We start from the raw sequence: 26,820 nt of genomic DNA on the forward strand, positions 1-26,820 counted from the left end.
CCCCTTGGGGCCTCACTGAAGAAAAGACAGCTTAGATTATCCTGATATATTATTAGATGTCCCTATTGTCCCACAGAAACACAGCTGCGGGTATATTATTTCTGGCTGGGGCAATGGTAATATGAGGTATCAGCAGAGACACCAAATGAACAACCTGTACTAGCTGGCTTACTTTTTCCCGTTTCTATACATTGTCTGTATGAAGCAGGGAGATCAAGTCCCAGCACCAGGGACTCCAGCTGAAGCCTCACACTTCCCAGCCTACAGCCAGCACCTCCATCTCTAGCCAGCCCTCCATGCTGAGCTTCCACTCCGATAAGGAACATCAGCGATCTTGCTGTCTCCAGGAGAAAGCATCAGTTTCTGGACCCTCTTATCTGCCTTTTCCCATCTAAAGGGGATTGCATCTCCCAGTCCAGGCCCAGGAAATGACTTTGGCACTTTTTTCCAGAAAGCAAGGTAAGGAAAATAATGTTGCATAACTCTTCAAACGGCAACCCAGAGTGTTTCTCAAGAAGGGGAAAAATGGGGTAACAAAGACATTTTTCAACAAGAGGAAAATGAAAGGCACAACCTCTCATTTCATTTGCAGGTAACTTATAAAACGAATGTGACATTTTCCCCCAAAGCCCAAGTTACTCCTGGATAAATTAGCTTCAGATGATGCTTTAAAAAAAATAATAATAATAAAAGGTGGGGAAGTAAGTCATCCAGCTGCTATGTGACTGCCAAGCAGCCAAAAATGGTTCAATAGACTTTTGAAAATTTCTAATGACAGTCTATTTTGGAACATGTAGATATGGCTTTCCAAGTCCAGAAAGGAAAGGTAGGGCCTGTGGGATACAGAGAAAGCACAGAGGAAAGGGATGGCAGACATGGGCGTGGGGGCCACCACTGGCCTTCTTGTGCCCAGCAGTCTGCCCATTGGTCTTGGCCCTGCCCCTTTTTCAGTCAGATGGGCCCATGCCATCCTTCTCTGCTAGCAAGCCAGAGAGCTGCCTCCAAAGGCCTGGAGCTGGCCCTCGACACAGAACCTCCTTGCCATCTGGGATTCAGCGCAGGCAGCTGGAGTTAGTGAAAGAGTTAACGTGATTTTCCACTCTCCCCACTTGCTTTGAGGGACTCTAGTGAGAACTGGCCTGATCAAATCACCTTTAGGAAATGGAAAAATCTAACTCACCACAGAGAAAGGCAAGCACAGCAAGGAATGCTGGAGATGAACCAAGGACGGGCTGAACAAAGCTGCACCATTAAGGCCACAAGAAAGGGAAACACAGACCCAGAGAGAAAAAAAGGTGGCAGCAAAGCAGCATCTTCCTGTGTGTAGACAACCCCCTCTCTCACATGTCCACCTTCCCATCCTTGGGGTACGGAGTTCGAGGCCTGGCACGCACATGGCAAGGAGGGGGCTCAGCTGCTATTACCTTATGCATCTCACAGATGTGTCAGCTGGTATGAGTTAGCCAGGCAGTGACCACATTTTGGGGAGAAATCATTCATTGATTTATCACAGGGGGCATAAATCATAAATGCATTTAGTTGTCTTCATCGCCTTTCTTGTCATCCTGCCCCTCTGAAGTGAAATTAAGAGGCAGATGTATTATCTGAGATCAATTCCAGATCCCACTCGTGTTTGTAAAAAAAAAGGGGAAACCAGGATGGGTTTCACACAAACCTTCTGCCACAGGTTGATCAAAGTCCCAGCACCTCGAAGGCCAAGTAACTGCACAGAGAATGTGGAGAAGCTGGGTGATGAGAAGGGTGGTTAACTCAGTCCACTCTTACTCCTCAGTCTCAGCTAGGCTGAGGACAACAGGAGGCCCTGCACTGTTCCTACAATAAGCCAATCCCTTCATGAGTGCAGGACTCGGGGGCTCACAGAGCTCTCCTGTCCACCATGGACTGGCAGATCTCAGAGGCAATGGGAGAACAGACAGTGGTTGGCTGCAGCTACAAGTTTTTTAATTAAGTCAGTGAAGACAATGGCCACAACAAAGCAGACAGACACTCTTCGAGAAAGGCCAGGAAGACTCATCTCAAACACTTTTGCATTCTGATGTCTCAGGTCCCATTTAGATCTTTTCAGGGATCCTGTCTCATTCACACTGTCTTCCTGGAGAAGTTTGTAAGGTATTGTCACATGCCTGTTTTAATGGTTCTTGCAAAAAACTGGGAAAGAGCTACAACAGCTACAAAGCTATTTTATAAACTAGAAGCTTAAAGAGTTCCATCTCTTTCTCCTGATGTCAGAGGGCCAAATGTTCATTCCTAGATCAAGATTACTTTCACTGGATTTTTTTTTTTTGAAGGGCAAGTTCCCCTTTAAAGTCTATTTTTTTATTGCTTTTAATGAGAAGAATGCATAACAGGCCATTTCTAAGTCAGAGGAAGGGAAAAGATTAGTACTTTCAGGAAAGTTGAGACAATTATTCCGTGGGAGTAAAAACACATTTCAGTATCTCTTTGGCTCATATAGACATCCTTCCGTTTGAAGTATAAACTGGAAAAGTCTCCTTCAAAATTCTAAAACCATCACTTCTTGTCTCTGTCCCACTGAGGCACAGAAACAAATCATGTGAAAGCAAAATTAAAATGATCCAAATCTTAAAAGCCATGAGTTCTGAGGATCAGATTCACAAAACCAAGGATTGAGAGTGCCAAAAATTCAGGCTCTGACCCAAACAGCTCTAGATTCCTGCCTCTAACCAGGTTAACCCTCTTCAAATCAGAAGGCACCATTCCAGGGCTTGATGTGGCCCCAGGAGGCTGCGAAGCCACATAACTATTCTTCCCTGTACATCTCTAGTTCTGTCGGCATTCCAGTGTGATTTCCACTTAAGCCTCTTGGCTTTCTAATACGGCACGTCAGGCAGCAGCCTTCCTGCTAGACAGTTACCATGCAGTTTATATAAGTCTCCCATATCAGTCACCATCATCAGCTGTTCTGTTTTGTAGATGAGAATCTCCAAGGAGTGAAGAAGATAGGAACAAATCTTTTAATATGAAGACCTTGGGAGGGAGCAGAAAGGCTCCTACAGAGGCTCTGAGCCAAGAGAAGGTTCTAAAGTGCAGGGTTGTAGTGATGGGACATATTCACTAAATCCTATAAATCTCCTCCCATTGTACTTTTTATAGAAACGATTAAGGTAGTCGGACAGATGGGCTTCCCTGGTGGCTCAGTGGTAAACAATCTGCCTGCCAATGCAGGAGACATGGGTTCAATCCCTGGATTGGGAAGATGCCCTGGAGAAGGAAATGGCAACCCAATGCAGTATTCTTCCCTGGGAAATCCCATGGATGGAGGAATCTGGTGGGCTACGGTCCACAGGGTCGCAAAGAGTTGGACAAGACTTAGTGACTAAAACAACCGTTGGAAGGATAACAGGTCAATGGCCAAAATCATTTGGCATTGGGAATCTCAGGTTTTATCCCCAGATGTTTGACGGGGTAATGCAAGGGTCAGCCAATGGAGAATATTGGATTTCAAAGAATCTACTGGAAGAAGGAGTTTCATTTCTGAGGCATAAAGGTGATTTCTTTGTATCAATAGCTAAAAATGCAAAGGGCTCCTCTGGGATAAAGACCTATCAACATAAAACAAGCAAAAAGTACCAGGAGGCGCAAGGCTCAGGCCCAGGTTTGGGATTGAGAATTCTTCCTGTTGGGTTGTTGGGATCAAGTTCTGCTTCTAATGGATGGAACAATTACCAGAGTTACTTCATTTCCTTGTGATGTTTACCTAATATAACACAAGATGAAAAACCTATCACTGAAAGGAAAGTAGTAACTAAGACTGCTGGAGTTTAGGGCCATGGGTAACTTTAAATCAAGTAGTCAGGGTAGCTCTCATTGCAAAGGTGTGTCTGGGCAAGGACATCATGAAAGTGAGGAGTGAGACAATGTGAAAATCTGAGGGACAGAGTCCCCCAGCCTGAGGGCATAAGAATTGCAGACATCCAAAGGCCAAGAGCAGCGGGCTGCGTGAGGAAGCGGAGTGGAGCCGAAGCCAGAATGAACGGGAACCCACCCAACCAGGACTGAGGGACTCCACTGCCACTTTCGCTTAAGCCTGGCAAAGAGTGGGGAGTGAGCAGGCACTCGAGGCTTCACTGGCACAAGCGGCCTCCAGGTTCCAAAGTGTCTGGCTGCTGTGTAGACGATAGGCTCTGGAATACCTACTTCCAGTGAAACCAATCTACCTGAGGATTAAGAAGAAATGTCATTTGACTGTAATTTATATGCATGTATGAGAGCAACAGGGGTGGAGAAGCATGCTGGCCACCATGCTGCGTTGCCTCTAATCCCAGCACACCAGAGCGTCTCTTCTTGATGTTGCTAAGTGCCCTGCCTGGCTCAGCCTATTAAGGAAATGAAGGAAAGGGGGTAACAGCTCACGGGTGAGCTGATGAACAGGCAAGATGGGCTCAATCTGGCCAAGGCTTCCCCAAGTATCTCTAAGCCAGTGTGTCCTCCTCGGAGGCCTGGTCCCAGCCTTCTGAATCCTTTCTTCCAAGTTTCTAAGTTTTAGTAATGACCTTCTCTTCCCCTTCCCACTCCTCCCATCCCCCACCTGCCAAAGGGGAGTTGTGACTTCCATGATACCCTAAACTGTTTGCCCTTTCTGCTTACTAATTCTTAATGTTAAATGCTCTTGGCTAAAATAACTGGTGGATTTCTATTCCTGATTGGACCCTGCCTGATCCACTGGGCACACAAACCAGGTAAGTGGCATTTCTCAGTGGGCCCAGCTTCTCAGAGCAGAGGCGGGTCTATGAGCCACGTATCAAAATGCCAATTCTAGAGCTGGGCTTACAGAGAATGGAACAAAGGAAACATTTTTAAAGCTCCCCCAACCACTCAACCCTCAGTTTTCAAGTACAGCTGTGAACAATTTTATGTAGATGATGATCAAGATCCCCAGCTTCAGAGTGGTGAGCTCTGGGGCCAGTGACTTAACCCCTCTGAGCCTGAGATCCCTAACCTATGACATGAGGATGGTAATAAAGCAGAACTAAGAATTAAATGACGAAACCAAGTCAAGTGTTTGACTCTGCATTCAGCATGGGGAGCAGAGATGGACTCCCTGAAGAGTAGCTCCAGGACAGCCATTTTCAGGAGGGTATGGGGATTACTTGGGAATGTGCACTGACCACCCACCTGCCTTCTGAAGGCAGTAGTGTCTGGGCGGAGGCCAAGGTCCCCACCCTGAGCCCACACAGAGAAACAGCGCTGGTAGCAGTAGGGGAGATGCCCACACAGCTGTTCTGAGTCCCTGACAAGAAGACCTTTCGCAATGGCCGGCAGCAGGCATGCATCACTAGACTTCGTTCCTAACTTGTCTCATCATGTTCTTGCTGGAGTCACAGGATGTCTAGTACCAGCAGAAGTAATTAAAAATAAACTGGGAGACACTGAACCGTTTCGACTCTCCCTTCAGCAGTGAGGAGGGCCTGCATGAGCTCTCACCACGGTGACTAGAAATGTCTTTCCCTGTCATACCACACTGACTGACCACGAGAAATGAATGTTCCTGCTATTTTCCCAAGACAGCTGTAGGACTGATCACCCTTGAGAAAATACAGCAACGACACAAACTCACCCAAAACGTTCAGACCAAATGTTACTTTAGTCAGGGAGGGAGGGAACAAAGAAATGTAACCACCCAACCAAGTCCTGAAGTGGAAAAGCAGTAAGAAACAGGAGCAGCTGGGAACTCTCATAGGAATTTTTAAAAGTCGACTACCTTCATGGACATCCACTCACATTACTTAAGGTGAGGAGAGCCAGTACCCAAACTGCATGCCCAGCCCATGTCCATGCCTCGTAGACTGACTCCCACCCAGTAGCCAGAGGAGGCGTCTGAGGACAACCAGAGCGTGTCTCTCCTCTGCCCAGGAGCCTGCAGTGACTCCCCACTAGACTTGCAGCACAATCCCCACTCCCACTGAGCCAGTCCCAGGCCAGAGCAGCTGGCCCTGACACGTCCTCCCAGTACCCCACCGCCGATGACACAGCCCCAGCCCACAGGCTCCTTCCGGCTGCTCTTCATCCAGCTCCTCAAACACACACACACAACTTCGCCTCATCAGGGCCTTTGAAACTACTGCTCTTCTACCCTTCCCCACGCAGCTCCTCTCCCGACACGCACTCTGCTGAAGAGGGTTGGTCCCCTTGGCCACCCCATCACTCTGTCTCTGGCCCTTGTTGGTCTCTTCAGAATATGTCTAGTTACTGGTCTTCTCACTTTTTATCTGTAATCTGTTATTTGCTCTCTGAGATCTCCTTGGAGCTATCGTGTCAGTCCCATACTTCTGGACTCTGGTCCAATGGCCTGGGACACAGAAGGGCTTCAATAAAAATGAACTGCTGCCCGCCCCCTCCGCCCCCAGTATGGCTCCTCCCTGTTACTTTCCCTTCAAACAGCCCCTCGCCACCCTAAGCCCCCATGTTAAGCTGGTTCTGTGGGATAAGGAATGACAGAGCCAGAGTGCAGGTGGGGTGGGAGGAGACGTTGGGGACCACTCCTCTAAGACAGTGGGATTTAACTCCTTTCCCGGTTGCCTGTGCTTTCAGGAAAATCCCTGCTCCTCTTAATGGGCTCAAAGGAAGGCAAAAACAGATGGGAGGGGCTTTGTGAAATCATTTGAAAGTCAAGGGGAACAAAGCAGTTTAGGAAAAAAGAAGTAACAAAACCTTCCTTACAAATCACTTAAGATTAGTTCAGGGCTGGCATTCTTAAAAGGATAAGCCCTCATGCCTCACTCGGCTCAGGAATTCTGCTCTCCAGACTGGCATCTGCTCCCCACCCCCCACCCCAAGAGGAGAGAGGGATTCCTGAGCTTTCCAAAACCACCCCAGAGGTACTGAGGCAGAGCTAAATCCTTCAGCTCCTCCAAGACCACTAGGACCCATATGGTTGAGGCGTTAGCTCCCAAATTATGCCAAAGGAGGGAGGTAGGGGGCAAAACTCCCGAGTTCCATGTGACAGACACCAGCTCAAAGAAGATGGATTTCCAACAGTTTTCAAAAGTGTTCCAAAGCCAGGTCCCCAAATCATTTTATGATCAAGGGCCTCCCATCACCCTCAAGCCAAAAGCTGCTTGTGCCTATACCTTCCTGTAGCCCCACCGGGCATCCTTGAAGGACCCTGAGTCCTGGCTGTCTCTGAAGGGGCCTCACAGCTACCACCTCCACTTTTGTTCTGGTAAAAAATAAAACACATGATACTCATAACTGAAGCAGCAGTCACATTTGAGGTTGCCCTGTGCTTTCAGAAGAAGAAAATCATTTAGGTAGTACAACCAGACAGCCTCTTCTGAGGCTGCACAGCTGGCCCTGTGCTTAACTTTCTGCCTGAGGCCCCAGTGGGCTCTGAGGTCCCCAAAGCTCTGACACTGTGCAGATTCTCCCACACGTGGGGATGGGAAGGCCAAGGAGACAAACCCACTGCCCTGATGACAGAGTCCTGAGTGTGGACAATTCTTTCTCTGACGTGAGGGCATTTTGTTGTATTTTTGCCTTCAAGTTGTGTGCTTAAGGGCTCAGCCTGAGTGTTCAACCGCTGGGTCGTCATTTCGGCTCCATCAGATTGGTTATGGAATCCTGAGTCAATTATGTAGCCTCTTGCTGTCTTGGTTCCCCCAGTTTTGAAAACAGGATAGTAACTGTACCTACCTTATGGGGTTTCTGTGAAAATTAAGTACACAAGAAGTATTCAGAATGGTACCTGAGAGCATTCAGTAAGAATTCATTTTGTTTTATATATTTAAGTACAGGAAATTGGTTTAAAACATTCTCTTATTGATGGAGACCTGGGAAGGGGAAGTAAATTGAGCAACCTGTGTTTCTCATCACAGACTCACATGAAAGACAGATGGTATGGTGACACCTACCACATACAGAAGGGTCTGCACTGCACACCCAGGCAGGGTTTCACAGCTTACCTACAACAGAAGTGAGTTAAGACAGGGTCTGTCAGGTGACAGTTGCAGCCAAATCTTTCTCCCTGAAGAATAACACAGAGCAAAATAAGAGATGTGAAACCACAGTGGGTGCATTCTGACCCCCCAGTGTCAGCGATTCCATGAATTCCATTTTATCTGGATGCAGGGAGTCTCTAATTTCCTGGGTCTTGGTAAAAGGGGAATCTGATTCTCTCTAGGGTGTCCCCTCTTGCTTCAGTGACCCAAAAGATGTGACACTCTGCCATGCGCCATGTCACCACCAAAATAGGGTCTGAGGGGCAGTTCCATGTCACATTTATGAAGATCTGACATTCTGGGCACCGGGTGCAGTCCCAGGCTGTGTACCCGCCACTGGCTCGTCTTCTAAACCACCAGATCACAGTGTACTGTGCCCCAGCCCTGGGCAGCACTGAAGGAGAAGTCAGGAGCAAGGAAGGACAGAAACAGCTCATGGCAGAAAAGAAAGGGTCGCATCACATTTGGGGAAGAGATACCTACAGCACAGAGAGAAGTATTTGCCATCAACTCTCCTATCACGTGGTTCATCTATTTGAGTAGAACAAAAGCAATGGAAAGGCAGGAAGAACTCGCCATTATCATCTTCTGTTGAATTCAGCCAATGCGTACATTTCTAAAGGCATCACAACGACTCTCAACCATGTACCCGCTGGTCTAAATTTCCTCACAGATTCCTTCAGATCAACGATTGGAAAACATATTCTTAAAAGGCCAGGTAATGAATATTTCAGACTTTGCAGGTCAGATGGTCTCTGCCACAGCTATTCAACTTTTCAGCAACAGATGATGTGTAATCAAATGGGTATAACTGATACAACAATACTTTGTTTACAGATTAAAAAATGTTAATGTCATATAATTTTAACAAATCATGAAATATTCTTTTTCCTTAGTAATTTTTTTCCCATTTAAAAATGTGAAAATCTTTCCTAACTCAAGAACCTCCCAAAGCAGGCAGTTGGCCACAGTTTGCCAACCTTTTGTTCAAATCACTAACTTCCCATTTTCTTACCTGTCCACTCTGTCTTATGCATCATGGGAGGTAATGACTAGTAATTCCATGACCTTTTTCTTTTTTAAAAAAGTTCATTTGGAAGAGCAAATACATAGATGTCAGGCATAGCCATTTTTCTAATTTAAATGTAGAAATGTAGGCAGCTTTATTTCTTGAGCAGATCCTGGAATGAGTCCCATTCATACTGAAGAGTTCATATTTTATTCCAAGTGTGTAAAGCTGCCATTAAGCCGCTAACCAATGGATATTAGCTAAAAGCAAATGGCATCCAATAAATGGATAAATAATTCCTCATTTCTGCTTCCAGAAATAACACACTGGCAAGGGACACATTGCATAGGCAATCATGATGTCGCCTTCATAGGCTTAAGACTAAATCACCATTAATGCCTTCCTTCTTCCAATTCATTCTATAATGTTTTCCTAAGCAGCTGCCTTGCACAAGGCCCTGGTTAAGAAGAATTAAAACGTGACAAGCACAAGTGCATCCCACTTCCTTCTGCTTTTCTTTCTTGGAATCTGACTGCCATACGGTAAGCAAGCCCAGGCTACTGTACTGAAGAGAGAAGATGCACCGTGGAGAGGAAGCCCGCGGGGAGAAGGACCAAGGCAGCCCCACCAAGCTCACAGACGGACACAGCTTCCGCAGGGACCCCGCCGGACATCATGGGGAGCAGAACTACCACCTGATTAACCCACAACATTGAAACGAACGATAGATTTATTTGCTATTTTAAACCATTAAGTTCGGGGATGTTTCACAGCATTGCTACCATGAGATGATTCTCTTTCCTTTCTCCCTTCACCTTGCTTCTTCAAATAGCTTTCTATTGCTACATAATAAGTGACCACACATGCAGTGGCTTAAAATAGCAAACATTGGTAATATTACAGTTTCGGTGGGTCAGAAGTCTGGGGATGGCTTAGCTGAATCTTCTGTTCATCATTTCACAACGCTACAATCCAGGCATTCATCTGGAGGCTCCAATGGGGGAGAATCTGCCTCCAAACTCAGCCAGTTGACAGGATTTATTTCCTCGTGACTAACACTGAAGGCCTAGATTTTTGCTGGCTGTTGGCCGGAGGCAGACTGCCCCCAGTTCTTTGACACACAGAATTCTCCAAACAGCTGCTTACCCATCAAATCAGCAAGGGGAGTCTCCTGCCCTTAGGGAGTGTCCAGTCTCTCTCTTGCTGCTGCTGCTAAGTCACTTCAGTCGTGTCCGACTCTGTGCAACCCCATAGACGGCAGCCCACCAGGCTCCGCCATCCCTGGGATTCTCCAGGCAAGAACACTGGAGTGGGTTGCCATTTCCTTCTCCAGTGCATGAAAGTGAAAAGTGAAAGTAAAGTCGCTCAGTCGTGTCCGACTCATAGCAACCTTATGGACTGCAGCCCACCAGGCTCCTCTGTCCATGGGATTTTCCAGGCAAGAGCACTGGAGTGGGGTGCCATTGCCTTCTCCGGTCTCTCTCTTACGGGTTTTCAATTAAGTTAGGCCCACTCCTGATAATATTCCTCTTAATTAGCTGAAAATCAACTGGCTTGAGACCTTGATTATATCTGCAAGATTCTCTAACCTTTACCATATTCTATTGTTTAAAAACAAGTCACAGGTCCCACTCACACTCTAGGTGAGGCACTTAAACAGGGCATAAACACCAGTGGGCAGGAATCATGAGACTACTTTAGGGACTCAATGCCACACTTCTCCACAGGGAAACGATAGAGTACATGGTGATGGGACTGGTCAGAGATTCAGAACTTCTCCTTGAAGACTTATCAAACCAACGAAGATGAAAAAACAGGCCCAGAGGTGATTACAGTGTTGGATTTGAAGCTATACACTTCCCTTATATGGTTCTGAGGGAGTGTCACCTGTAAAACTCAGGCAAAGACAAGATGGCATCTGGCTAGAGAAGAGAAAGGAAAGTTTATGGCAGGCCTAAGAGAAAGGAACAAACACCTAAAGGCTGGGTACTCTAGACCGTGCCTGTGTTAATCCAGAGTAGTGGTCCAGAATTCTACACCTGTGGGTATGCAAAGCATTCAAGTGAAGTAGGTGAGAGGAGATAATGGAGCATGATGAAGACCATGGCCAAAAGAACCAGACATCTGCTATCGAAGGGGGGCAGCCATTCTTCAATTCCAGTCATTTTTTTGCCATATGAGAATGTTGACTCCAAAGTGCCATGTGTACATCTTTGTGAAACTAAAACTTTAATATTGTGAATATTACTGTTTTGTCTCCAGATTTTGAAATGATAATCAGTAACTGACAATTTTTTAAACAAAGTATGAGCCAAGAAACACATACCTGTGCACTGGATTTGACTGAGGGAATAGACGCTTGTGGCTGGATGAATCACAAGTTGTAATAAAGACTGCCAGGAGAAATAGCAACAAATTCAGATATACAGATGATACCACTATAATGGCAAAAAGTGAAGAGGAACTAAAGAGCCTCTTGATGAGGGTGAAAGAGGAGAGTGAAAAAGCTGGCTTAAAACTTAACAAAACTAAGATCGTGGAATCCAGTCCCATAACTTCATGGCAAATAAAAGGGGAAAAAGTGAAAGCAGTAAATAGATTTTCTTTTCTTGGACTCTAAAATTACTGCAGTGGTGACTGCAGCCATGAAATTAAAAGACGCCTGCTCCTTGGAAGGAAAGCTATGACAAATCTAGACAGTATATTAAAAAGCAGAGACATCACTTTGCCAACAAAGGTCTGGATAGTCAATTTCCAGTAGGCATGTACAGATGTGAAAAAGGAGGAAAGTGAAGTCGCTCAGTCGTGTCCAACTCTCTGCAACCCCATGGACTGTAGCCCTACCACGCTCCTCTGTCCATGGGATTTCCCAGGCAAGAATACTGGAGTGGGTTGCCATTTCCTTCTCCAGGAGATCTTCCCAACCCAGGGATTGAACCTGGGTCTCCTGCATTGTAGGCAGACGCTTTACCATCTGAGCCATCGGGAAGTCATATGGATGTGAGAGTTGGACCATACAGAAACCTGAGCACTGGAGAAATGGTGCTTCCGAATTATGGTGCTGGATGGAGGAGACTCTTGAGAGCCCTGTGGACTGCAAGGAGAATGAACCAGTCAATCTTAAAGGGGATAAACCCTGAGTATTCATTGGAAGGACTGATGCTGAAGCTCCAATACTTCGGTCACCTTTGCAAAGAGCTGACTCACTGGAAAAGACCGTTTTGATGGGTGAGATTTGAAGGCAGGAGGAGAAGGCAGCAACAGGGGATGAAATGGCTGGATAACATCACTGACTCAGTGGACATGAATTTGAGCAAACTCTGGGAAAAAGCAAGGGAGGACTAAGGACCCTGGCCTGTTGCAGTCCACGGGGCCACAAAGAGTTGGACACAACTTACTAACTAGACAACAACAAAAGGCAAACATAGGGAAGCAAAAGTGGCAGAGCCCACTGAGTAACCAAACCCTATTCCTTGGGCTATTTTTACAGCACTAGTTCCCCACTGCGGTTTGCCCACTAGTGCCATCCATATCACCTGCAAACTTGTTTGAAATGGACGTTCTCAGGCCCCACCAGCCCAACTGAATCAGAATCTCTGAAGCTGGGGTGAGCGATCTGTGTTGGAACAAGCCCTCCAGACAATTCTTATCCTCACCAAAGTTTAAGAATCACTATGTTATAGGAATCAGGTTCCAGCCTTAAGATCATTTTACTCTCTCCTGAATCATTTCTTGTTTCTATAATTTTGAAGATAGCAAACAACAGCACAATACAACCCTCTACTAAATACCTAACATTCAAAATAATAGAGAAGGATGACTGCTTAGACATGATGCAGCATCTCACTTTAACACAGTACTAAATCACATTGCATTTTATACAAATTTATTACCTGTACCTTCACAGAGAAGTCATCAAGAAGATGAATGCATATGCATATGAACGTCATGGAATGCTCCAGAATGGAGCAGGAGGAGAGGGATCCTGCTATTAATTTCTAATCATAGATTAGAAAGGCCCTCTTGCTACATACAGAAATAAAGTCTGCCTCTGCTTGATAATACTTCATAAGTAGATCAAACTGCTTCATGGAAGGCTGAAATTTGCAGGACCCCAGTTCCAATTAATCCAAGAAAGCATCTGGCCTGATGTCAACACTATTTTTTTGGAAAGATATGTTGAAATTCCTGTTTTGTCTGAAGAGTTACAATTTTTCAGCCTTCATTCTATGCCTCTCCCAGCAAGTAAGGATAGGATGTTTAAATTTCAATATTCCTGGGCTACAGCTATCCATCACATATCACCAAGCAAGAGGGATTCATGTGATTCAGCATATAAATCTCACATTAATACATTTGCTGTTAATGGAGCTGCTTATTAATAGGCCCATTTACTTCATTCTTTGATTTAAGATGGCCCCAAATAATGTAAATTGCCCTTCAACATGCTGTGAGATGTCAGGGCCCCTGTGAACATCTTATTTGATGACATCACACCCACAGCCCTACCATGTTTACTAGTGTTGTGCCCCAGGCCCCGCAGTCACTCAGCCAGCCCTTAGGGCTGTGCATTCTTAGGTAGTGGCCATGTGCTCAGCAATGGGCTCTGCGCTGTGGGGGTGCAAGTGTAAACAGTATGCTCCCTCCTCTGCATCCTCCTACATTTATCAGGAATTAACTCTGTCCTCTACCTGTCCCTGGAAATCATCACCTGAAACATCTCACTTAAAATCACTTGTCCAACAGTGAACTTCCATCTTATTCAACTACTGAACTCTAAAGTCAGTGCTTATTGTGAGAGATGCATTCAGCAATACTTATTCCTGGATATCCCTCAGGCAGGTGCCTGGCCAGAGGCCCACCTACTCTCAGCAAGCCCAGAACAGCTAGTTTTCCCTCCAGCTTCAGAAATGATGGCTGTCTCTAAGGTTGAGCAACAAGGGAAGGAGATGTTATCCGTTTGGGGACCACATTCTACAAAACACATGCATCTTAAAGCACCAGAGTCGTGCTTGGTGAGGTGAGACGACTGTTACCAAAGACACAGGAGGACCAAGGATGACTAAAAGAACAAGGAATGGCAGCTCACAGGGCCTCAAGCGTGCATGCTTTCTGGATACAGTTGAGTGCACAGTTGTCATCTGTCTTCTGTTTCTTTTTGCCATGCATGTGGTTAGCTCAATTCCCAGAAATTAAACATACAAAGTGGAAGAAGCAAAACAGACTTGGTCTAAACAGTTGCATGCCCCTAGAGACAGTCAGAGTAATGCCACTGACAGGAAAGATAGGAAAGGGCCTTTGTGATAGATGCAGGCTAGCACCCTCTCTGATGAACCTCTATTTCTTGCTCAGACCTCACCATTTAGTTGAGATAGTGATCACCAGCTACCAATCTGCTAACTGGTGTCTACTTGAGGTACTTATTAAAAACATGGAATCCTGGGCCACATCCTCGGAAATTCTGATTCTGTAAGTGTGCAACAGGATCCGTAATTTAAAAGCTCTCCACAGGAAATCCAAGCTGGCTAACAGCTTGAAGAACCTCTGGGTTAAGGCACTCAAAAGACACCAAAAGCATATCTTGATATTGATATCTTTCACTGACACCCTAACATATGGGTTTATCAAATAAATAAATGTTAACTTGGAAATAAAAAAAAAAGAACTTGAATAGAGAAGAGACAAGCTTTGACAAGGGTAAGGAATGACACTGGGGGATGAAGAGGAGATTCTGGATGGTAATGGGGGGACAAGAAGGAACTACAGGAACATGGAAACAGAGGAAATGGCTTCAAGGCCACATGGTTGCCTTCCACATTCTATAGGTGCTGAGTTCACCAAGCAGCTCTGGCTCCATGGAAAACAAAAACAAAGAGAAGCACTGTCCATGCTGGACAAAGCATACCTCACAGTGACTCTTCACTCAACATATTGAACACTTCTACATGGGTTTCTTCTCGCTACCAAAAAAGTTTCATTTTGAAAACAAGGAAAGCCATAGTATTCGGTTTTGGTCAACCAGAAAACACAAGGCTGAGAAACCATAGGTCATTATGAGATGAAGTCCACATGGGGTACTTATCCATGGACAAGCTGGAGGTAATAATGCAACAGAGATCCTCCAGAGATGATGGCACCATGGTGCCATCAACATCGCCTTACCTTTCGATCTGGCCAGTTGTACTTGGCAAAGATAGTGTCATAGGTGTCCACTGCCCCATCGGTGACGAGCATGATGGCCTGGCTGCAGATGCTGCCTTGTCCAGTGTGGTTGAACTGTGGAGAGAAATAAGTGCAAACTGAGAAACACCCCAGAGGGCTATGTGCACCCATGAGACTTCGGAAGCATGAGATCTTAGGTTCAGGAAGCCTCTTAACATGAGAGTTCATTATGCACCACCAGAAAGAACCTACAGGATAAGGCTTTGCCCACTTATGGATCTCCATATTTACTCTGAGAAACTGCAACTAAATACAGGCCATAGAAGAGATTTCCTAAATATGCACACAAGGTAGGCAGTGAGATTCTAGGATAGTTAACCTGTCTTACCTTCAAACATGGATAGTGCTTCAAAATATAAGCCCAAAGGAGTTGGCAGAGCAACCTTTTAGAAACACAATTATGGGCAACAGAATACGTGATGAGTAACATCTCTTTCAAAATCTAAATGAATATAGTTTGAATGAGTCTAATGGATACAGATTGTGCCATGTAATAAAATCAAGGAGGTTTTGTACACATGGAGAAAAAAAAAGTCAGGAGCATGCCAATTCAGAATATACTGTAAGCACCCTTTTTAGGGTTTATTTTAAACGTGTATTTGTTTATAGCATGTAACACTATATATTATGTATGTTAGTATGTACAGCTAGCTGAAATCCCAAGATTGTGCTCACTGTGATACTAATTCTGTACTTCAACTTTCAGTTTCACAGAGCATTTCAAAAGTGCCCAGTCTTTGTGAGTGGTAGCTTGGGTGACCAGACGATGGCTGTCAGAGGTCTGTGTCCTTCCCTTGGATCACAGGTGAAGAATCCCATTAATGAATGCTATTAACGCTACAAATTCAAAGTAGTGCCCTTTAAAAACCCTACAGTGACATACCAATGAGGGACACACAGAAAGATTTTAACCTTCAGTAGTGAAAACTCCCACCACTACAAACTGTGAAGTTGTTTTGTTTTGACTTTTTTCATTTATTTTAAAATTATTTGCTAAGTGCCCACACAGTGCTGAGGATGAAACACAGAAAAATCTCTTCCCTCATGTAATTTATATTGTTTGATGAGATACCAAGGTAAAGGAGTAAATTATGTTTTAATGTTTGAAAATGGTGATGCAAAGTTAAAAAAAAAAGTAGGGGGATAGAAAATGCAGAGGGGCAACTTTAGAAAATATAGTCTGGGGAGCTATTAATGAGGTGGTAACTTTTGAATAATACCAGAAGGAGGTGAGCATCTGGGGCAAGGGCCTTTCAAGAGAGGGCAAAGAGCATATGCATAGGCATGAGTGACAATGTATAGGCATGTTCTATCTACTAACCATGACATGGGGGAAGGATGATGGTCACCCTTGGATTTGCTGCTGACTAACAAACAAAGCTAGTGAAGGTGATGGAATTCCAGTTGAGCTGTTTCAAATCCTGAAAGATGAAGCTGTGAAAGTGCTGCACTCAATATGCCAGCAAATTTGGAAAACTCAGCAGTGGCCACAGGACTGGAAAAGGTCAGTTTTCATTCCAATCCCAAAGAAAGGTAATGCCAAAGAATGCTCAAACTATCGCACAATTGCACTCATCTCACACGCTAGTAAAGTAATGCTCAAAATTCTCCAAGACAGGCTTCAGCAATACGTGAACCGCGAACTTCCAGATGTTCAAGCTGGTTTTAGAAAAGGCAGAGGAACCAGAGATCAAATTGCCAACATCAGCCGGATCATTGAAAAAGCAAGACAATTTCAGAAAAACATCTATTTCTGCTTTGACTGTGTGGATCACAATAAACTGTGGAAAATTCTAAAAGAGATGGGCATATCAGACCACATGACCTGCCTCTTAAGAAATCTGTATGCAGGTCAGGAAACAACAGTTAGAACTGGACATGGAACAACAGACTGGTTCCAAATAGGAAAAGGAGTATGTCAAGGCTGATATTGTCATCCTGCTTATTTAACTTCTATGCAGAGTACATCATGAGAAACACTGGGCTGGATGAAGCACAAGCTGGAATCAAGATTGCCGGGAGAAATATCAATAACCATAGATACACAGATGACACCACCCTTATGGCAGAAAGTGAAGAGGAACTAAAAAACCTCTTGATGAAAGTGAAAGAGGAGAGTGAAAAAGTTGGCTTAAAGCTCAACATTTAGAAAACTAAGATCATGGCATCTGGTCCCATCACCTCATGGGAAATAGATGGGGAGACAGTGGAAACAGTGTCAGACTTTACTTTTTGGAGCTCCAAAATCACTGCAGATGGTGACTGCAGCCATGAAATTAAAAGACACTTACTCCTTGGAAGGAAAGTTATGACCAACCTAGATAGCATATGAAAAAGCAGAGACCTTTTGCCAGAGACCTTTGCCAACAAAGGTCTGTCTAGTCAAGGCTATGGTTTTTCCAGTGGTCATGTATGGATGTGAGAGTTGGACTGTGAAGAAAGCTGAGCACCGAAAAATTGATGCTTTTGAACTGTGGTGTTGGAGAAGACTTTTGAGAGTCTCTTGGACTGCAAGGAGATCCAACCAGTCCATCCTAAAGGAGATTCCTAAAGGAGATCATGGGTGTTCATTGGAAGGACTGATGCTGAAGCTGAAACTCCCAGTACTTTGGCCACCTCATGCAAAGAGTTGACTCATTGGAAAAGACCCTGATGCTGGGAGGGATTGGGGGCAGGAGGAGAAGGGGACAACAGAGGGTGAGATAGCTGGATGGCATCACTGACTCGATGGACATGAGTTTGAGTAGACTACGGGAGTTAGTGATGGACAGGGAGGCCTGGCGTGCTGCGATTCATGGGGTCGCAAAGAGTTGGGCACGACTGAGTGCCTGAACTGAACTGAATGAACCAGAGCTACCAGAGCACTCACACTGAAGTGTAATGCCCAGTCTCCATGAACTTAGGTTTCTAATGTGGAGTGTGAAGTTGCAGTGACTTTAAAGAAGATTGGATGAATGGATGGATGGATGGAATGGATGGCTTCGAGGTCATATTAGGACAGAGTAAAACCAACTCAAATCATGGATGGAATACCATAGTATAATGGAAAATATTCAATCTTATTTCAGCACCACAAACTTGTGCCTAGTATAAATTATCTTTTGAAAATATTTTTTCTAGAGACTAGCTTGGTGGTCCAGTGGCTAAGACTCCACACACTCAGTGCACAGGGCCTGGGCTTGACCCCTGGTCAAGAAACTAGATCCCACATGCCATACTTAAAAGATCCCAGATGCTGCAACTAAGACCAGGTGCAATCAAATAAAATTTTAAAATAAATAAGTAATAAATAAATATTTTAAAAGAATATCCTTTTCTTCATTTATAAGATGGGAATAACATGCTTATAAGGTTGTTACAGCACAGATTATATGTCCATTATATGCTGGGCTACAAGTATGAACTTACTTAATCTTTACTAGTCTCTGAGGTACATATTATCATTATCCCCATTTGACCAGCGAGGAACAGAGGCATGGAGATTAGCTAACTTGCCCAAAATCACAAAGCAACTATCTGTCATAGCCGAGATGTGAACCCAGGCAGTCCAGCTCCAGAATCTATTCTTAGATTCAGTATACTCGACCTACGGCCTCCCAATAAAGAGATGACGTTCCTCAATCTGATAGCTCCACAAGTGTTCATTTCCTTCTCCTGTTCTTCCTTGTTCTATTCTTTCTAGTGTTCCAGGGTCACATGGCAGACACCAAGGTCACTACCCTGAGAGTGAGTGCTCCTTAAATTCTGTGCCTTTAGAATGTGGCTCACTTTAGTCCTGACCCTGGCAGTCCATTCCTGCAACTCCGACTGGGCAGGTGTCCTTAAATTAATAAACACACAAGGCACATGATCCAGTATCAGTAGGTAGAAATATCTGAGAACTAAGACCATTGGACCACAAAACTTTTCACATAACTTCTTTTTTACTGTCTTTATTGTCCATAACTTACTATTCTAGAAAACCCATCAACTCTTGAACAGAAAGCATCAAAGGACAATTCATAGCGTGAGACTCTTTGAACCTCTGACCTCAAAATCTTCCCTGGCTGCATCCACCAATTGTAAACTATAATTTAGGATTTATACCCTGTCTTAACCAAGTGTTTTCCCTCTCTTCCACCCTGAGGACCCACTTTCAGCTAGACTTTCATAGTCTCAATAAATGACTTTGCCCTTTCTACTCTGAGATGCTAAGATTCTATCATAGCACAACAAGAACAAACAGTCTTGCAGCCTTGTCTTATCAACAGGTTGCTCCAGAGATATTCTGGAGAGCCTGAGATTTGACATAGCCTTCATGTCACTGGATAAACTCAGTAATGTGCCACCAAACACAAGTGATCTATTCATTTGACCACAGAGGCTGCAAAAGGGAAAAAATCAGGACACCACGAGACTGTTGTTCATGTAACTCATTTGAAAACACCCAGGAAAAACTCTCCCAAACAAAAGGCAAGAGGGAAGAGAGGGAAATAAAGATATCTGAATACTGCACACTGGAAGAAGGGGTTGCCCCAAGCTGTTTATTTAAATCCATTACTTTCTTCCATGGCTGAGTCCCTGGTTTTTCTCTGCAGCAATCTGCAGTTGGGAGAATTTTGAAGAATGCAATTAAATTCAAATGCTTTGATGAGTAATATCTCTTCTCTTCATACTTGTCTAGAACTTTTTTTTATTGAATAGCAGGAGTGATGAAAGTGTTTTCCATAATAATAACAATGACAAGGGCCTGATGATGAACTACAATTAGCTCAGTGATTCATCAGTTAGCAGCAAAAATTTCAATGCATCCTGACATTTAGAGCATTTGGTTGTGATTAACAGTCTTTGAAATGTCACCGAATTTTATTTAATTGGCTAAGAAAAATTTTTAAAAGGTAATCACTGCAAAGATTGTATTCATCGCCAAAAAAGATAATTGCAGTTGTCACATGACAAGGTAGATGCTAACTACTGTAGCAAACTGGCTCTGTGTTCTTAAGAGAATCTAATGAATGCAGCAGAGATCAATAGCTAGAAGGGTCTCAGAAGTTTATTTGAATGCTCCTTTCAAAGCCATTTGTGCAACAACTGCAAGCCTTTAAATCATCTGAGCAAATACTGAAGCTGAAACGTAGGTAAATGCAAAACAGAATTAACTTCATTTAGTTACAGTAACTTCTGAACCATTCTAAGCCATAACCACAATTGGCATTTCAATTGTGTGTGTCTAAGAGGGAAAGAGTGTGTGTATTTGCGTTTGTGTGTTCAAGAAATAGCTTTTTATTTCATACTGGCTTGCAAAAGCAGACATAATACACAGGAAGAGAATTATATCACTAAAGGTCATATTGATGAAGTGGAAAATAGCTAAAGCTTCATTTTCATGGGAGATTAACCGTCTCTGTGTTTTTCAAAGTGTTTGGCTATTTAAAAGCCCCGTGGCAAGAAATGGGATGGAAATGCTTCTCTCTCTGGGATAAATGTGCACTCAATATGGTGCCAACTGTCAACAAATCTCAGGGACATTTTGAAACGTTTTTGTTCCTTCCATTTCTTACTTTCTGGAATTTACACGCGACCCCTCAGACTCCTAACTGGCCAGACCTCAAAGGCCTTTTACCGATAAAGGTGATCAAACAGGTGTGTGGAGGTTTCCTTGCTTCAAAAGTACTTCTCTCACTAGGATTCAAGGGAAAAATCCACCATGTATTGGTGATCTTCTGGTTCTTGGAGGTATTGGAAATACTACACCCTCTTAAAGGATAAAAAAATATTATGCCTGAAGGGGTGCCTGGGGGAGCTGTGAGTTCTACAAATTCTATCCTGAGGTTATAACATGAGGCAGAGAGCTCCTGGGTCAATAATTTGAGTGCTGGTATAGACATATTTTAAAAGGTCTGTTCACTGTAGGACTGCTAAGGCCCCTAGTAGCAAATGAATTGTGAGTCTCCAAAAGGAGGATGGCATCCCACACCTTGACCACAACACCTATGTTGGAGCCTTGAAGCAGACAGCATTCCACTTGGCATTCCAGAGGATCACTGGCTTAGGAGAGTTTTAAAACAAATTTGGTAAATGAAAAGCATGGGGAGAGGAAAAAGTACCAGGGCAAGGAAAAGAAGAGAGGGGGATGAAGGGAAGCAGATATTCCTGAGGATTTGGGCAGGAAGCAGGACCAAAGCATTAAGAGTAGGAGCTGCTTCTAGAAATCTCAGGCAGCCTGGCAAAACTTGAGGCTGCCTAACATCTCTGTGGTCATGGTGATGGCACTTCCTACCCAACCCAGCATGACTGAGAGGGAGCTGGGTGCCACTGCCTCATGCTGAATCCTCAACCCCCATCCAGCATGGCTGGATTCACGACGACATGTGATGTACATAGCCACACAGGGCCCCACACTTGGTTGAACACTCTGGTATCACTCTCCTAAAATTCTTATTTACTTTTGAACAAGCACCTGCATTGTCATTTTGCACTGGGCTTCATATATTAAGTGACCAGTGTTGGGTCTATTCCTAGCCTCATTTTAAAGATGAGAAAAATAAAGGTAAAACCAAGCAGAATTTTTTCAAGGTCACACAGCAAGCTCTGAGTGAGTTAGGCTTCTCAGCCCAACCTGCCTGACTCCAGAAGCCACAAACTTCAACACAAGCATCTCCTAACTCTCTACTCCTTCACCACCTCTGTCAAATGTCAGGAAAACAGAAATCTGCAAGCACATTTCCAAGCAAGGGACTTCCTCCCCCCATCTCAGAGTAGTCTCCCCCTGCACTAAACACCACGTTGTTTGAAATAAAGAAAGCCAGTTTCCCAAATGTGGCAAGTCCCTTCAATATCACCCTCTAGAAAAAGCCTGCTAAGCTGTGGAGATCAGCATCTCCAAGCCCTCTAAAGGTGCCTATTCAGGGTTCAAAGTATTAGTCACTCAGCTGTGTGTGACTCTTTGCAATCCCATGGACTGTAGCCTGCCAGGCTCCTCTCTCAACGGAATTCTCCAGGAAAGAATATTGAAGTCAGTATTCATTCCGTTCTCTAAAGGATCTTCCCCAGCCAGGAAATGAACTCAGGTCTCCTGCATTGCTGGCAGATTCTTTACCATCTGAGCTATGTCAAAAGCTATCCAAGGTTCAAAGTAGAATAGAAAGATGTGGCTTGGTCCTTGGCTCTGATCATTCATATCTACTAATTATTAATACATTGTTAATAGGTATGTGCTGTCCCAAACACTGAGTTGTCCATAAATGCTAATTATCTGTAGCCAGCTGAGTAGGAAGGGCCTCCGGTTTGTATGACAGAAGCTAAAATGACACCCTCCCTCCTTATTTTTCTCTCCTCTGCACTGATATACCAGACTGAGATGTAAATAGCCTTCTATGTGCCAGCAGATATTATTGGTAAAAAAAAGAGTATAGAATTAGGACCTATCCTTGGCTTGAGAGCCACTGTAGCTTAGTGGTAGAAACTCAAATTATGGAGTCAGACATAACTGACCACCAAAACAAGCCACGCGGTGCTAGGTGAATTCTCACCTGGAAACTGATGGCTGGTAGCCTGCAGAGCTACCTGGAGGAGAAGCCTTTGAACATCAAGTTGCTCTCCCAGTTCCTGTGGAACTTCAACATAGCTGTCACCCCATTCAGGGCTTGCTTGCTCTCATCTCCACCCCATATTTTTTTTCTGAAAATCACATTTCCCAGACTGGGCGATAGTTTTGACAAGTTTTGTCTTCAGGTGAATACTGAAGGACTCAAGGAAGAGGCCAAGGTATTTCTAAGCCATTTCTCCTTTTCTCTCTGCTTTGGGGGCCTGGGCATTTTCCAGCAATGGCAGCATCACCTCCAAGGCACTAGTTTCCACAGCACAGGCCCTTCCCTAGCATTCCAGCTCCTGCTGGGCAGGCCCCTCAGTGGTTTTGTTCTGCTCTGAATGGCCACAGTGATGAGGCTCTGATGGCAGCCCTCCCTCCTGTGGTCCTTCCCGACCCAGAGGGGAGCTGCCTCCTGCTGGTGTTAATCCATGAATTGGTTCACTCTCTGTTTGATTTCTCAGCTTTTTCATCCCCTGTGCAACCAACTTCCTGAGTTCAACTCCTGCTGTTTGAAATACCTAGAGGAGCTTCTATTTTTCTGCTTCTTAACATCTAAATCCCTACCTCCTTGGTCCAAAGCCACCACTGTGTGTCACTCAGATAATGGCCTTCCTGCTATTGTCTGTTTATCAATACAACAGCCAGCGGATGCTGCTGAAATCCAAGTTGGACTCTGTCATTCTCTGCTCAGACTCCAGTGACCTTCCAACCCACACAGAGCAAGAGCCAAAGTCCTCCCTGTGTCTATTAGGCGCCACATGATGCTGCTGCCTCTGCGACCGCATCTCCTGGTACACTCTTTCTTTCCTACTTGCTCTTGTCATGATGGTCTCCTTGTACCATAGATATGCCCTCCCTCAGGGCCTCTGCATTTGCTGTTCCTCTTGCTGAAAACTTGTTTCTCAAGACACCACAGAGCTGCTCCTTCACTTCCTTCAGGTCTGCACTCCAACATCACCTAACCAAAGAGCTCTTCCCCTAGCCAGAGAACTCTTGACCTCACTGTATAAAGGAACAAGCCCTTATCATTTTGGAACAGTAGAATTATTGTTCTCCATAAGATTACTCATTTCATATGTCTCCCGTCATTAGAACATGGGTCAGCAAACTTCTTCTGTAAAGAGCCATATAGTAACTGTTTTATTTTTTACAGGCCATATGGTATCTATTGAAAATAATCAACTCTGCCACTGTAGTACAAGAACAGCCATGGACTATATGTAGTCAGGTGGGCATGTCTGTGCTCCAATAAGCCATTATTTACAAAAACAAGATGGAGGCTGATTTTCCTCTTGGGACATAATTTGCAGACTTTCTCACTAGGATGTCAGGACCATTAAGGCAAATACTTAGTCTATTTTGTTCACTGGTGTACTATTCCCAGTGCCTGACATTTAAAAAGCATGCAACCTATAGTAGTTAAATAAATAATAGAGAGTCTGCATTAATAAAGATAGTTATTTATTTTCCTACTGCCCTCCCAGAGTAAAAAGAACACAGAAGTCGCATGATGTTTTAGCTTAACACAATTGCATTCAAGGGGCAGAATCACCAGCCCCAAATTCCACAACATATTTCACAGGATGTTAACGGGTGCTATTAATGTTTGAAATTATCTGTTCAGCAAAGCAGGAGAGATAGCAGGTGCAGTGGGGTTTGTTTTTGCAGTACTTACTGAAGCCCCCAGTGTGCACCGCACACTGTGCATCTCCAGGGGGACGAGAGGAAGGTTGGGATAGGTAGCGCCTGGAACACTCCCTAAACACAGCACACAGAGAAGGCCTTCTTCCTCTGAACATTACCACAGGCAGGGATTCGGTGTGACTCACAATAAGGAATCCACTCCATGAAGAAACTGAGAGTTTCTCAGATGGAAAGAAATCTGTGGGAGATGGTGCTCTATTATTGAGACACTGACGGCCTCAGTCAATAACAGTGGCAGGTGAGTCCCCTGACCAGACTGTACCATCGACTCTGCCCAGCAGGGGGCTGGGATGGCCTCCCAAGTTGGACCTGGCTCCCCAGCCTTACCCTCTTATCTTATGCCTGGCTAACAATAATGCTGGCCCATGAAAATCCCATCTATTCTCTTAGAGGAGAGAAAGGGAAATCAAAGAGGAGCTTACATCACTGAGAATGTTGAAGGCTTCATTCAGAGCTATATCCAGCATTCCAATTCCTTTGGCAAAAAGTTTGTCCAGATGCTCCCTGAAGTGCTGAAACAACAAAGCAAAAAAATCCATTAGCATCTGTCCTGTTATATGAAATATCAACCCTGAATGAACAAGCACATGCCAAGGCAAAACCCATGATTCTCAAGCCCCAATGGGCATAATTTAGTTTTTGCCTTCCAAATTCAAAACATAAGAACTTAATATAAAATTTACCTTCCATATGTATTTTTTTTTTAGCTTTGATTACAATTTAGGGGAAAGAAAGTTAAGATTTTGGTGAAAAGTATAATTTGTTGAAAATTTCTGCCTCCCTCTCCAGTTTCATCTCCTGTGACTCTCCACTCTTCCAGGGAGTGCTATGCGCTCCACCTTCCCCTCCCTTCCCCTATTATCCCACTCAATCATTTTCTAAGACTCCATACATACTCCCCCTCCACTGGGAGCACACTCTCCATCCATCTTCTGTCTTCCTCTTATCTACTTCTGTCTTATCTACTTCTGTCTTATCTACTCAGGGCGTGTCTGTTTAGACACTCACCCCTTCTTGCCCTAGAAAGCCTTCCCAGAACACCCACCCCTGAGTGTGTGGAGTGCTTCCTTGCAAGCGCAGGCTGCCATACCAGGTTCAGATCCACCGTGCACTTAGCACTCCAGGTGTATAATCACCTGATTAGATTCCGTCCCCACTCAAGACTGTGATGTTTCTAAGACAGGGAACGTCTGATGGTCTTTTGTTTTCCACATTGGTGCTCAAAAGCCACCTCCAAAGAGCCAAAAGTGAAAGTGAAAGTCGCTCAGTTGTGTCCGACTCTCCGCGACCCCATGGAATTCTCCAGGCCAGAATACTGGAGTGGGTAGCTTTTCCTTTCTCCAGGGGATCTTCCCAACCCAGGGATCAAACCCAGGTCTCTCGCATTGTAGGCAGATTCTTTACCAGCTGAGCCACAAGTGAAGCCCCCAAAGAGCCAAAAAGTGAGGCTAACGACTGGATCACAACATGAGACCCACGCCTATGGGAGGTGGATCCAGGCAACAAATACAGAGGGCTTCGAGGAACAGGCAGATGGGAAGGAGGCTCTTGAGGAGCAGCCCCAGGCCTTTCCACTATGTCAGTTCCACAGAAGCCCAGCATCAGCTGGAAAATAAAGGGGACAAAGAAACTGACTGTGAAACCCAAACATCTCCGCTTTCCAGAAAGAGACAGGAGCAGGTCCAGGCCTCTGCCCAGGTACACGGGAATGTACATGACGGTCAACGGCCCAAAGCCCATGTTGACAGCATCACAGCACTTGGCAACGTTTTCCAACTGACCCAACCCAAAACCATTTGTTTTCTACTGAAATGGATTATTCTGTTCCCAAAGGCATCCAACCCTTGTCTGCTGGGGAAATAGCTGGAGAAGTCACTAAAGACACTAGGAGGAAGAGGGACAAGAGGGGTGGGTTAGAGAAAAGGCGTGCTAGTGACTTCCTGGCCTAGGAGTGGTTTCATTTCTCCTAGTGTGCCTGCGAACCAACAGTACTCCAAGTATGCCATCAGAAATCACATGGTGAGGCCCACTCATAATGTGTCTGCCTTGGGACTCTGAAAGTGATCAAAGCCATCATAGACACTGATCCTAGGATATGACTTATAGTTCTAAGATGCTGTTCTGCCTGGAGCTCTGGTCATCAGGATGTGCTGCAGATTTGCTGGCAAACTGGACTGGAAAGCTTGAGTGGGATCCTTAGGGCAATCAGCTTTAATGACATCCAAGCTGAACATGAATCAAGGCTGGATGTGAAGCTGGTAAATCACCCTGGAGATACGCATAACACCACAAGACCTTTCCCCTGGGCCACCCCTCCCTCATAGCAACCACACTGT

At 44.7% G+C, this 26,820-nt stretch overlaps 1 protein-coding gene and 1 non-coding gene across 4 annotated transcripts in view; both read right to left on the bottom strand.

Moving 5' to 3' along the window:
- CACNA2D3 (calcium voltage-gated channel auxiliary subunit alpha2delta 3) overlaps positions 1–26,820 on the bottom strand; it is an 848,944-nt gene that overhangs the window by 353,376 nt on the left and 468,748 nt on the right. For all 3 annotated transcript variants that reach the window (XM_070455902.1, XM_070455901.1, XM_070455900.1), the window contains exons 10-11: positions 24,907–24,996; positions 15,151–15,264 (exon numbers count right to left, since the gene is read on the bottom strand). In XM_070455902.1, coding sequence (XP_070312003.1) covers positions 15,151–15,264; positions 24,907–24,996 — 204 coding nt within the window. The remainder of the gene's footprint in view (positions 1–15,150; positions 15,265–24,906; positions 24,997–26,820) is intronic.
- On the bottom strand, positions 11,905–11,977 carry TRNAC-ACA (transfer RNA cysteine (anticodon ACA)). The gene has a single exon. It is a non-coding gene; the product is annotated as a tRNA-Cys (tRNA).

This window comes from Odocoileus virginianus, chromosome 26, assembly GCF_023699985.2.
Source record: "Odocoileus virginianus isolate 20LAN1187 ecotype Illinois chromosome 26, Ovbor_1.2, whole genome shotgun sequence".
Lineage (NCBI taxonomy): Eukaryota > Metazoa > Chordata > Mammalia > Artiodactyla > Cervidae > Odocoileus > Odocoileus virginianus.